Source organism: Aquila chrysaetos, chromosome 9 (assembly GCF_900496995.4).
Source record: "Aquila chrysaetos chrysaetos chromosome 9, bAquChr1.4, whole genome shotgun sequence".
NCBI lineage: Eukaryota > Metazoa > Chordata > Aves > Accipitriformes > Accipitridae > Aquila > Aquila chrysaetos.
In genome coordinates, this window is record NC_044012.1 from 4,885,968 (window position 1) to 4,899,284 (window position 13,317).

Genomic DNA, 13,317 nt, shown 5'->3' on the forward strand with positions numbered 1-13,317 from the left:
CCAGAATCTGCTTTCCTTTCTTCTTCTGTCTCATTTTTAAAATTCTATTATAACATGCAAATTATCCATTGTCTCTATGATTTCTCTCTTCCCCAAAACACTTTAGAAACCACTAAATAACCAGCTACTAAGTACATCTGCAATGTCCCTTCACAATGATTACAACAGACCAGAGATGGCAAAGTTTAAGTTAAAGAGAAATTCATACACATCAGAAGTTGTAACTCATCAGTCCATGCAGTGTCCTCTTGAGGCTTCTGAAGATAAACCCCAAAATATTATGGAAAAGAAAATAAATGTGTTTCTTGTGCCTCACAGAAGTGGGCAACTAAATGAAATTTTGCAAAAACATGAAGCTACATACAGTTCACAATAAACATCTAAAGCTAAACGAGACAGATGATCAACAACTTCTACAGTTTGTGCAGGATCTGAAACAAGTACACGAATTGGGTGTCTAAGGCTCTCTAGATTAGTACAGACTATTCTATTTCTGAAGACTTCAAGGACTATTTTATGAAGATCTGTGACATGTCAAAAAGACCTAAAAGAACTGCTTTTATTTTCAGCATTGACTCCTACTGATTTTTTTAGTTAGGGAACAATAGACCCTCTTCCCTACCATCAGTATGTCTGAGGCTTCAAACCATTTTATTTATGCTTTGTTAAGCATTCAGTTGCAAATTACTGCAGTTGACCTAGAATATTTCATTCCATTATTTTAAATATCTCTAAAATTTTTGTCTCACATGACACATATACACTCCATGTTACTACTTGCAATACACTATAGCCAAAATACTCATGTCTAGATACCTAAATTAGAAATATACTGAAAAAAGATTATATTTAAAGACTTTTAAAACTGATGACAGCTCAAAGTATTTCAAGATGCTGATCATTTGCAGTTCCTATAATTTAAACATTAATTAAAGATAGGTATCTTAGAGCCTTTGAAAAACAGACCACTGGATGTTTTTGCACTCCTGTGTTTGTACATCATCTAATGCACTTGTGATCCCTGACTAGCATTTCAGGAACGATAACAAATCAAGATGACAAAATGCTAGGAAAATGTTTAAGTACAAATAGGACCCGATTCACCTCACTCTGTTTAAGGAACCTCAGTTATCAGGACTAGCATTCTAAACTTCCAATAAAAATTCTTAATGAAAGCACTTCTCGAGAGCAACTCAGACTACCTCAGATCCAAAAATTCAGTGTTCACAAGCAGTAGGGGTGGAATAGGGCAGGGAGAAATAAATCAATAACAAAAAAAATAAAGGCTATAGATCTGCAGATAAATAACCTTTTTAATTCTCTGACTGCTTTAAAATGGCACAACTGAAGTCTTAAAAATTAACTATCACTAACATATTAACCAACAATATTTACTTTAGTTATTGATCGTTAATTCTCAGACACTGAAACTTGAAGGAAAAACCAGAAACGTCTTTAGAAAGTTTAGGACACATTAAAAATATTTCAGAAAGATAGAAAAACTTATGGAACTTTATGAGATCAGTACAAATTATTGATGGGGAAAGGGGAGAAAATTAAATCTTCATAGATTATTCTTTTTACTGATAGGAAAACGAACTTTCCTAATTATTAAAGTAACCAATTAGGTGCCAGCTGGCTAAATGACACATCAATTGTAGAGTAAAATTCTGCCCTCGGGCTGCGCATTTAGGTCCAGCGATCATATCTGTGGGAATTAGGAACAGTCCACAGCTGGGTAGGCCATCATGCCATTAACACACCTACTAAAGTCAGAGCAATGCATAGGAGTCCCTGTTTCAAAACTGCCAACATGCAAAATATATTCTTGTAATTACAACTTCTGATGCCTAAATGGTCATTTGAACGATTATTGGTATTTTAGTTTTAATGATTTTGTATATACAAGCTGTATTTCTGAAGTTCTGGAAAAGTGGCTCTTAGAACTCTCGTCTATCTGGTTGCCTGCAGACACAAGAAAAACTTTCCACTTTGTCAGACCTTTGCAAATAACAAAAAAATAAAACTGAAAACATCTGCAAAGACTTATTTCATCTTTGGACACTAGAAATTTATTAAGGAATGAACAAAAGACATGTTTACATGTAATACCTTATGAATTCCTTCTAGGTCTTGAGAATAGAAACAATATAATCCACACTGTGCAGGAGAATATTCATCATAACATTCCTGGCCCAGATTTCAGCCCCAGTCTAACACACAGATACACAGGTAGGCAGCAACCTCTACTGAAGGCAGCAGATACATGAAAACATACGTCGCCGATTAATGCTTTTTACCAGAAGGTATGCTGTTAAAGTCTGCCATGAATACAAAGCCATTTTCATCTGTCTACATACTATAGACAGAAAAACAATCTTCTCTATTCAGTTTTACGTTTCTTAATTTTTTTCTGAGATATTACTACCAACATGACAGGTATTACAAAATTTTAAGATAAATAGATCAATTATTTAATATCAAAATCTAATACAGTTCTTTCTTGACTTACTTTGCCAACAGATCTGGGGAACGGTGGTCTTTGATTTTCAGGAATTAATATTGGAGTTGCCAAAATAGCCCTTTTTTGTCTTGGAATTCCAAGGTTGCCTTCTATCTTTAAGATTTCCTAAAAAAGAAAAAGACCGATTACAAAGATTTTCAAAACAATATTCAGTTGTTATTTCCATTCCCTGCATCTTTAGGCAAAATTAACATGAACTACCAGAATCTAAGTTTTGTATTATATGTTTTCCAGAAATTACTGATAACATATCAAACTATTTATTTAAATCTGTCAGGTTACTGGACTTACTACAGTGACAGTAGACAGGCTGTATTCATTTTGTGTTCCTGTAGACTGATTTTAAACCTAAGCAAGTATGTCTACCATCCTAACCTGATGACTGCTTAAATCATAAATCTTAAACAAGGTCTGGCTTACCTCAAATACTTGCATGAGACCTGTAAAAAGCCACACTTTAAATGTCTTACATAATTTTCACCTCTCAAATTGCATTTATATTTGGTCGCTTCTCAGTGCGGGCTTTTTAATCAGACAGAACTTACAGATGAATTTGCTGAGACTGTCCCCAGCTAATGAACTCTTAACAAACACCAAAAGCTTGTAACTTAAAAATAGACACCAAAACCCAGGCATAACTCAGAACACCAGCTAGTAGGGGTTTTTTTTATTGGGTGTTTTAGGTTGTTTGTTTGGGTTTGTTGTGGGATTGGTTTTGGTTTTTTTCCTTAGAGAAAACTTCATGCTACTATATCAGAAAGAACAAAAGTAGAAATGGTTTATACACCAGCCTTACTTTTCCTGCTGCATATTCTGGAGTATTTAGTTCTAGCTGAGCTTCAGGCAACTCAGCACTTCATGAGCTACAGCAAACTCTTCACAGTGGCCTCTGGCCCCTAGAAAACTCTGCCTGTCACACCTTTGCCTTCCTTCCCCGTCTGCTCTCTGATCCTCTGTGCTCTCTCTGCATGAGCTGCAGTTTCCCAGAGACCACCCTCTTCCTTTTGCTTCCTCCTACGGTCTCTGCAACTCTCTTCTCCAAGCACAGTTACTACCAAGGTCAAAACCAGCCTCTCCCCACCTCCCAAAGCTCTCCCCTTGATCCAGGCCCCTTTCTGAAAACAAAACAAACCAAAAAAACCCACAAAAAAACCCAAACCAAAATAACGCACACATTTGTACTGTGTTGGGAACTGTGAAACTGAAAAAGATTTAGATCACCACTATTCATTCAAGTTGTTGTGACAGTTTTACAAAAGAAATCATAGGTTGAAAATAAAAGTCTAATTCCAATAAGGTAGTTACATCCTACAGATGACACTTTTCTCTGCTCTCTTAATGCAGAAACTCCAAAACGCTAAGTTTCTCAGTTCTGGAATCCATGTTGTTGTTTTAATAGCTGCTGCTTTATTACATAAGGAGTTTTCTTGGTGGCACAATCTGGTTATCCATCAGTCAAGAACTCCACAGGCTGCTCCTGCTGCCATCTGTAGAGGTGCCTCCCATCTAATGAGTCTATCATCACCAAAACACTGCTCCACCTCTGCTAACTTTAGCATCACTTTTCAAATTTGACAACAAACAGCAGCAAGGGAAACTCAAGTCTTCAACAGTTAGCTTTAGTCACGATAAAGTCAAAGAGCAGCGGGAACCACGCAGAGAATCCCTTCTCACAATTTTGCCAATTTTCTTAACTTTTTGAGGCTCACCCTGATACAGCATTCCCATCTCTCCCAAAGGCTTTGCCACTTCTCTCTAATCTTTCAGTCTGCAGGCCACTTGGGTCCCTATTTTTGTCTTTCAATTCCTCTCCCAAAAGAATTTTCCTTAATAAAAATTCATGAGAAAGTTCAAGATAAAAACATCTGAAGTGTCAAATAAAAAGGAAAGAGCTGAATTCTGTCCAAAGGCAAATGCACAGAGCAGTAAGCTTTCAAAATCACTTACACTGTAAACACAGCAGACAGTTTGGCTGGCATGTATCTGTGACATTTCTAAGGAGAGTAAAAGTGACTACCAGTACGTCTAAAAGGAAATATCAGTTCTTTACCTCAGCAGCAGCAGTGCTCAACTGATCACAATTTTCACTTGGGCTAACTCCTATCTTCATGGTTGCCCTTCAGCTCATGAAAATGTAAGGAAGAACTCCCAGATGCATGCTCTCTGGGAATGAGCAAGACATTTTTTCAGATTTACATCTCTTTGTATCACAGAATCATTGAATGGTTTGGGTTGGAAGGGACCTTTAAAGGTCATCTAGTCCAACCCCTCTGCAATGACCACAGACAACTAGATCAGGTTGCTCAGAGCCCTATCCAACCCTGAATGTTTCATATTTCTTTCTATGCTAGTTTGAGAAGTAAAAGGAATTTTCAGATTGTTCAATATCTAGATCTCCCAATTTTGGTACTCATAGATCCATAAGCAATTAATTCATCACTTTCTCATGACAGGTTATCCTTACACTTTCCCAGAAGGTCCACACATGGAAGAAGCAGCCAAACTATATTCAATGAGCCAACACTGCAGTCATTAATACAAAACAATGAAATTCTAAAGGAAAGCAGGAGGGCGGTAAGACTTAAGGCCTTCAAGTCCAGATTTCCAAGCAGGACTTTGGAACAAAAAAAGGAAGAAATAGTATTATTGGTTTGTTTCTAAGCACAATTAGTCTGCTGCATGGAGAAGAAAGCTTCTGCAGATTGGGCAAATGTAAGCACTTCTCTGAGTATGCTTCACACTGTTTATTCTTTAAATCTCAGTGTTGGTTTTTAAATAGTGATTTCTTCATGATTATTTCTTTCTCATCATCCCCTGGTGTCTAACAGCAACATGACTGATTAAATGAGTAGCCAAAAGCATCACTATGGAATGCAGGTAAACAGAAGGGAAGAAAAGGTCAAGAGTACTTCACCAACACGTTTAATAATTCATTGCTGTTTGTGGTTACCATAATGATTTCCCCATTTGTAAAGAACAGGGAAAAAGAAAGAACATCTTGCTTAATGCCAAGCAGCTGCAACTGACAGTTTGATCCTCAACCAGTATATAAGACAGAAACCAAGGAATCTGAAATTATATGTGCACTTAGCACCTGATTCAACAGTTAAAACACTGAAAAGATTCTCATTCATGGGTGGATATACTGCATATATAATATTTTTTACTGAATTCACCTATTTAATTTCTTGAAGAAGCAACTCACAAGGGATATGAAACCACTCCAGATAGAGTTGGTACTTTTACTCCAAATTTTCTTGTAATATCAGGTTAACATTATAACAGGAGCCTTCTTTTGCCCCTTGACATAAGTGAAGCCCACAAAGGAGTTTTCCGTCATCGTTGCTGGAACCAGCTGATCAAAGACTATACTACCTACCATGACTTTGTGGCAGCCATGACTCCAGACAAGTATTTATGTGCCAGAAGTCTGGAGAGCTTAGAATGGCATTTCCCAGATGTGTGGTGTTCAACCAGCATCCAGAGAGCCAATGGCTATGATTACCATCTGCTTCTCCCATGCCTGCTGCTTTGTACAACAAAGAGAAACCTAAGGTGTATGTCCAGAAACATCCATCCACAAGCAAAATTTTAAATATATATGTATTATAATAAATATATGCCTTCCTAAGAAAAGTGCACCAAAAATAAAAATTCTTGTTTTCTGAGTGGTTTTGGGGTTTTTTTGTTTGTTTGTTTCAAACCAAGATGGTAGGACAGAAATCCCACCAGGTTCTTTATTTTTACTATTTAACTGCAATATCATATTTGTGATCACTATCTTTCAGCTGCTGGTTTTCAGTGGATTACCTGATCAGAATCCACCTATCATTTCAATGTCCACCATTCATAACCAGCTTTTACACCCTATTTTTTACGTCATTAGACGTGGAGTCAGTACAGCAATAGTTCAGCACCCAATATGCCGACTCACTGGCAACAAAGCTTGATTCCCTATTCACATTAAGCAAGCAACAAACACAGCCTCCTTATTTTTCCAGCATTTAGGTTAGGCTTTTATTGAAAGATACCAGCCTGCCCAAACTATGATGCTACGCAAATTGCAATTTCCCTAGATCCCTTGAGAACTCTCCACTCTGTTTTGTTTTTCTTTCTTTTTACCAGGGGTTCTTGGGAGCATTGCAGTACTTGAATATTTGAATGAATGGCCTAGTCACTATCCAGTAGCAGGCACCATTACTCTTGGCAAAGAAAATTTCATTAGAACTTGTCATGGGAATAAGGTGGCTGAATACTGATATCGATTTGTCACAATAAGGGTTGGAAACATCACTGGAGTGGCAATCTGTAATCCACTATGGTGACCAGAAAAGTGGTTGAGTTTCTTACCATTTAGTTGTTTTTATATACTAAGCCTGATGGTATAAAATGAGGTCAGTCCCAAACACAAAAAAATAAACAAAATTAATTGGATGCTTGTTGCAAGCAAAATTCCTCTGAAGTAGCAAATAGGATGTGGTATTCAGTGGTATATCAGTCTTCCTACAAAATAACATGACTAGATAAGACTGAAAAACTAAAACTGCATGCAGACCAACTTAAGAAGAAATAATCTTTATATAATTCTCAGCTGAAATTTCACAAGTAGTTGCTTTATGTGTCTTATTTCTATCATCAGAATATTGTTATTACCAGCAGTATTAATAGTTAACGATTTCTAAAACATGTGCCGAAGCAGAAAAATATTTTCTCGTGCTGTTAATAATATGAAAATCTAAGAAATGTGCTGGAACTTCCTTGGTAAGTTAAAGAATAACTGTGGAAACAAATAATTAACTCAATGAATAAAGTTAAGAATTGCAAAGGTCAATGGCATACACACAAACATCTGCTCAAAAGTAGTCTGTCCTCAATGCCTGTAAATGTCACCCTAAGAATCACATTGTATACTTCAGAAGAGCAAACCCAGCTAAAATCTAGCATGCTAAGGGGAGTCAGTTATGTCAGAGCACATAAGCTTCCAGGCTTCTGAAGCATGGTCAGATATAACATCTGGGTAATGGAAATTGCTGGTGGAACTTGATTTAATTACGCTGGGTGTTTCTACTATTATAATTGTTACATAAACAGAGAGGCAGATCCTTACACTGCCTAACCAGTATACCTGTTAACTTCACAGATACTTGGTAATCTCAGACTACAGCTTTGCTACTGTGCCATTCATCTAGCTGTGCTATATGTATTTTTATAGGATGGAGGTTCCTTTTATCTTTAGAAGAGTCAAGAACATATTAGGGAAAATTTCATTCTTGTTCAAGTCATTCCGTCATGTATAAATCATAACTACTTTAATGCTAATTTATTCTAAAGTGTTTTTGTAATGCATATGTGACAAAATGTCAACTATCGTGGAGACAAATATGAACTTTTGCTTTGTGAAATTATACTTTCCATTATTGCCCTGAACCTCTGCAGTACCTTTTCTGATGGAAAAGTCCTGTTTCTATTCAAGTATAAGTTTCGTTTATCTTCACACCTGCCTTATTCTGTGTCAGGGAGAAGTTTTTCTATGATAATGGACTAAATGCCATTAACTTTTCTTTTTTACACATTAACCATGGGAGTTACCTGTTCTGACAATAATACAGAAATGACAACCAAGTGCCTTTTCTTTTTTTAATTAACATTTCAGACTTTTCTTATCATCATTTAGTGAGTGTTGTTTTCATTTTGAACCATATGTGAATCACCCCCTTTCAGGAAATCTCGTATTGGTTCCACACTGCTCATTAAATATAATGAGGTATCCCATATACACAAACAACCAAATATGCTCCGACTGACTGCATCTGTCAAACAGCATTGCAAATATGGGCTTAAGGAAAAATACAACAGCTGACCTTATGCCTCTGTCTTCACTAGGATACACTAACACATCACTTATCACCATTAAAAATACCCTTCTCCCCATCTCCACCATGCTTACACTGGTTGCAAAGCAAACAAAACCAGACTGCTTTTACAACATGCCAGAAAAAAATTCAAAATTGTTAAAGATGTCCCAAAACCTTCAGCACCTTAAGTAAATGTAGCATAAATAAGGAAAGCACTTCCTGATGCAATTGCCAAAGCATATGAGCCTTAAGAATAGTGTCCTATAAAAAAAATTTACCTTGAAAACAGTTTTTTTTGGCTTTGGTTTTCTTTTTGCTTTTAATGAAAGCATCTCCCATTGGGTTAGATACCAAACCGATATTGAAATTAGTACTAGACACATAGTGGAGTTCTGAAACAACTAAAAACTTTCACAAATCTGATCCTTTTGAGACTTAACCAAAGCCACATGGAAAATTCCTTGCACAGCATGGACACAAAGCCTTAACTTCTTACTCTTAATATTCCTACTGAGTCCACTGAGTGGACTCCTTTATTCACTTCTATTAGAGGAACTCAAAATGTGAGAGCTTCCCTTTAACCCCCAGCAAGCTTCACACACACTGAAAACATCCTGATCTCCAGAGTGAGAAGGAGAAAGAACACACAGAACACATATCTCAATTCTAGGGAACGATAAATGAATCAAAGATGAAACTTTTTTGGTGGGGCAGTAACCTATATAAAGCCACAAAATCTGTGGATCAGTAGCAGACAATTGACAACTCCAAACATGGAATAACACAAGCAGCCATGAACAAGCTGTTCCATGTTTCACTTCTGGGATACAAGGACAATTTCTAATAACGAAATGTATTTCTTATGCAAAACAAACCCTTTAAATAAATAGCAGAAGTTGTCCTACCTTGGAAAAACAGCTTTCTGTGCCTTGCTGCAGGGCAACCAGCTATAAGTATAGGGAAGAAAACTAACACATTTTATATCCATGTTCTGGATTGCTCAAGTGCTATGGAATTCATTGCATTATAACAGTGCTGCACAAAAGCAATTTCATGATACCCTAAAGCAATAATACTGTAAGTTAAAGTCATGTATGCTGTTTAATAGATATAGTGGCTGCAGTCCCAGTCCCATGTCTGAATGGATGCATAAAATGCACTTCTTCCTACCTCCTACAAGGCTCCAAGCTGTGATTACAATTAAAACCTTCTCAGTCCTACTCCCCAACCATTTTTTAAAGGTCTATTGCCACATATTCCTTGTTATCCCTCAACTTCATCATCATCTTCATTCCCTCAACAAAACAACCCCTCATCTAATTCTAAACAATTATTATTTACCTTGCTATTCTTTTCTAAATTCTGCATGATCCTTCTGTTCTTCCTGTGCACCTCCTGCATTCTCAAGTAACACCTCACTTGCTCTTGGCTCCAGGTCTCAGTGTAATTCTGCAAGTCCTGTTTTTCTTTGTAAAACATTCATTTCTTAACATTTATTTTGAATTTGTTTCTCTTGAACACTGATGCTACAACTCAACCCAAACAGAAGTCATCTCAAATTTGCATTTTTTTTTTCCAGAAATACCTTTTTTTTTTTTTTTAAATATGTTTATGCTTTTTTTTTGAGCAACATCTGTCTTGGCATTACCACTCCAAAGCTTCCCTATTTCACCCATCTTTATCAGATAACCCATTCCATTCCCCCACCAAAAGCACAGCCAGTGTCAAAATTTCTGAAATCCTGGTAGATTTAGGAACACTTCTGGTACAGGTGCTTCAACTCATTCAAGACAAGAAAAGTAACAGCAGCTCCTCACAATGCCATATTTTAACCCCTGGCTTTCTCATTAGAAGCTAACATGACATTCATGAAGTACTGCAGCAAATAGATTTGTATATGCCACAGATCTGTCTACAACTGGTGAAATCCCACCTTAACACATTCAGGACCCTGTTCTCTCCTCCCCTGCCATTTTCCCAATGCACAGCCACCCAAGCCAATTCAAGGAATCTATAAATTCTGTCAAATCACAACAGTGGCATTTTAAACTCAGTGTGCATGGTGTAAGCAGCAATTCAAGGAGGAGGAGAGCAGAAAGAGAAGGCCCTTGTTAAGCTACCAGCAGACCCATGGATTCCAAAGCTTCCAGGTCATTGTTTCTCACTTTAAATAAAAGCAGATCTTTATTTAAAATGAGAAGTAACTCATGTCATGTTGGACAGATACACACATTAAATGTTATCCATTCCTTCTCTCACAATATATCACTCATCCTGACTGTCCAGAAAAACATCTTATTTTCCCATGCCATAAAATTCACAGAGCCGGGGGCGGGGGGGAAGGAACAAGGAATTCAGCCTTTGGCCTGACATTTCACAAAACTCAGTTAAAAAAAAAAAACAAAAAACAAACAAACAAACAAACAAAAAAAAAAAAAAAACAATGCAGACACTCACTGTATGTCCTACAACCCTACCCTGTACATTTTGGCAACCTGAGCTGCGCATGTGCAGCCAGTTGGGCACACCCAGATGAATCATACTCTGCACAGCACACATTACATATAGGAGACCTGGTCATGGGTGTTGCAAAAAAGTTGCCAGTTACCTCATGCTGAAAAACAAGACCCTTTTTATTGAGACTCTGAGAAGTCTGTTTCTTGCTGCAGTAAATCAAGGACAGTTAACTGGGAGGGAGTTTCAATACTTTTCTTTCCATTAGTACTGGTACACCCTTGCACGTAATGTAATGTTGCAGTCACGTGCCTGCACCACTTCCTTCCTCCTTTCCATTAGATCAGAGCTGTTTTGACACCTAGCAAAAACAATATGTTACATAAGACTGCAGAGCAGGAATGCATTATATTTAGATCATAGATCTGCACAACAAACATCTGGATATATACTATTAGACTTGACCATGCATAGTGCTCTACAGCGCTGGCATTCTTGTGCTTTCCCATACAGGAGCTGCCAGACTGACAAATGAAGTGGTAGTCTGTGATGAAGACAAAATGCCCACTTAGATCTAGGCTATGGCAAAACTCCTCATTCACCAAGCTAGATTTGAAATTTGGTCGAAAGAGCCGAAATGTTAGTGCATTAATCCACTTCACCGCTTGGTCCAGCTACTCAGAACAAATTAATTAACAGGCATTAACTGAGTCCAAAGAGCTGAAATCATGGTGTATTAATCCATTTCACAACTTGGGCTGTCTTTTCACTCTTCAATACAGACAAATTAACTGACAGTAACTGCCTGATACCAGAAGCTTAATTCTATTCTGTGATACAAATAAAAAGACGGTGTTGTACTGTCTTGTGAACAGCTTCTTATTACTGAGTAGTACTCAACTTTGTACTGGACTTTGACTGCATTTGTCAAAGATGAAAATACAAGACCTGAACATGCCCTGTGTTATTTGTTCCCACATAGTGATCCAATTAAATTCACAGGACAATGCCCCATTAGTTCTAAACCTTTCATTAGTCTGGACATTCTTAAAGACCCACATAGTATTACTGAAGAAGAGAGTATTCAGGTGAAGTTCTGAGTGAGATGAGAGGTATCTAAAAATTCACATGGCAATAAAACAACTTTTTAAAAAGTATGACTATCAAGACAAAAAAAAAAAAAGTCATTCACTCAAATTTTACTTCTAGATCTAACTTCTGTAGAACTTGTAAAATACACTAGTTAGAAATAGCAACATTGTTTTGCTTTTGCCATATCCATTTTGGGGTGGGAAATCAAAGCTCAGCTTTTTTGCGGAACATTTCCAAAAGAAAAGTGAAACATGCAAGATGGAGACCCAGACATAGGGTTGGAGATCTCAGTGGATTCTCACATTTCTCCTTAATCACATGCTGGCAATTAAGTCTAATTCAGGAAATTCAAAGAGTGTACCTGTCAGGAATCAGGAGCAAATTAATTGCTATACTGGAACAGATCAATGATTCATGAGCAGTAACATCAAGCTGCTAGCAATATTAATTGCCACATACTTCAGGAAATAGAGCCTAAAATGGCAGGAGTTATAGTTTACAATAGTTTGAAGGGGTTTTTTTTCCTGGATTATAACTGCTGAAACTAAAGCCGAGTACAGCTTTACAATACATGAAATGTGACACTGATAGTTCAATACTGTATACCATTAAAATTCATATGTTTGGATCTGAGCATTTTGCCCTAACAACCTGCAGCCATAGTAGCATAGAAATATTTGTATTCCCTACTTCACACCTGTTGACTTTTAACTGCGTGTCTCCATGGGATGAGAACAGTCACCACCTACACAAACACCAAGTAAAGAGGTTTTATTAAAGTTTCCTGGCCAAGAGAAGACAGATCCAACCTTACTCCCAGCCTGCATCCCAACTGTTCGGCAACTCCACTGCTACTCCTACAGCCTTGTTTTTGTAACACTGGCCATGGGCTACCTACTCCGGGTTTCCGGTCAGTGGGAAGCAGCATCCGAGATTAATAAAAAGAAATAATAGTCTCAAAACTGTCAGAGCAGGGTTGGAGCACTCCATAGCTCCTTACTGACTACAATGGAGTGACTGAAGCGGGACAGATAGTCCAGTGGTCAAAGCATTCACAGGGGATAGAGAAGATACAGACTCCTTATAGTTCTAATGTAATTGCCTCCAGAGACTTTCCAGCAAACCACATTATTTTAGCACTTACACCCCACAGATCTAAAAAGTCTACTCAAGTCTCTTGATTTCTAATCCAGTGTCTTTCTGAGAAAGAAGTAATGCGTTCAAATGCATTCAAAAACCTGAGCTCCAACCAAAACAGAGTATCATCCACCCCTTAGTTTCCACTTTACTTTTTTGTTCGTATTTCATATTTGTTCAGTTCTGACAGATGAGTTTTATTTTTATCTATACGCATTGTCTTGCTCCCAAAGTCACTGAAGTCATTAAAGTCAG

General features: G+C 37.3%; 1 protein-coding gene across 2 annotated transcripts in view; it reads right to left on the reverse strand.

The window, feature by feature from the left end:
• Nucleotides 1-13,317, reverse strand: part of CDH13 (cadherin 13) — a 517,159-nt gene that overhangs the window by 306,863 nt on the left and 196,979 nt on the right. For both annotated transcript variants that reach the window (XM_030026184.2, XM_030026183.2), the window contains exon 4: nucleotides 2,513-2,629. In XM_030026184.2, coding sequence (XP_029882044.1) covers nucleotides 2,513-2,629 — 117 coding nt within the window. The remainder of the gene's footprint in view (nucleotides 1-2,512; nucleotides 2,630-13,317) is intronic.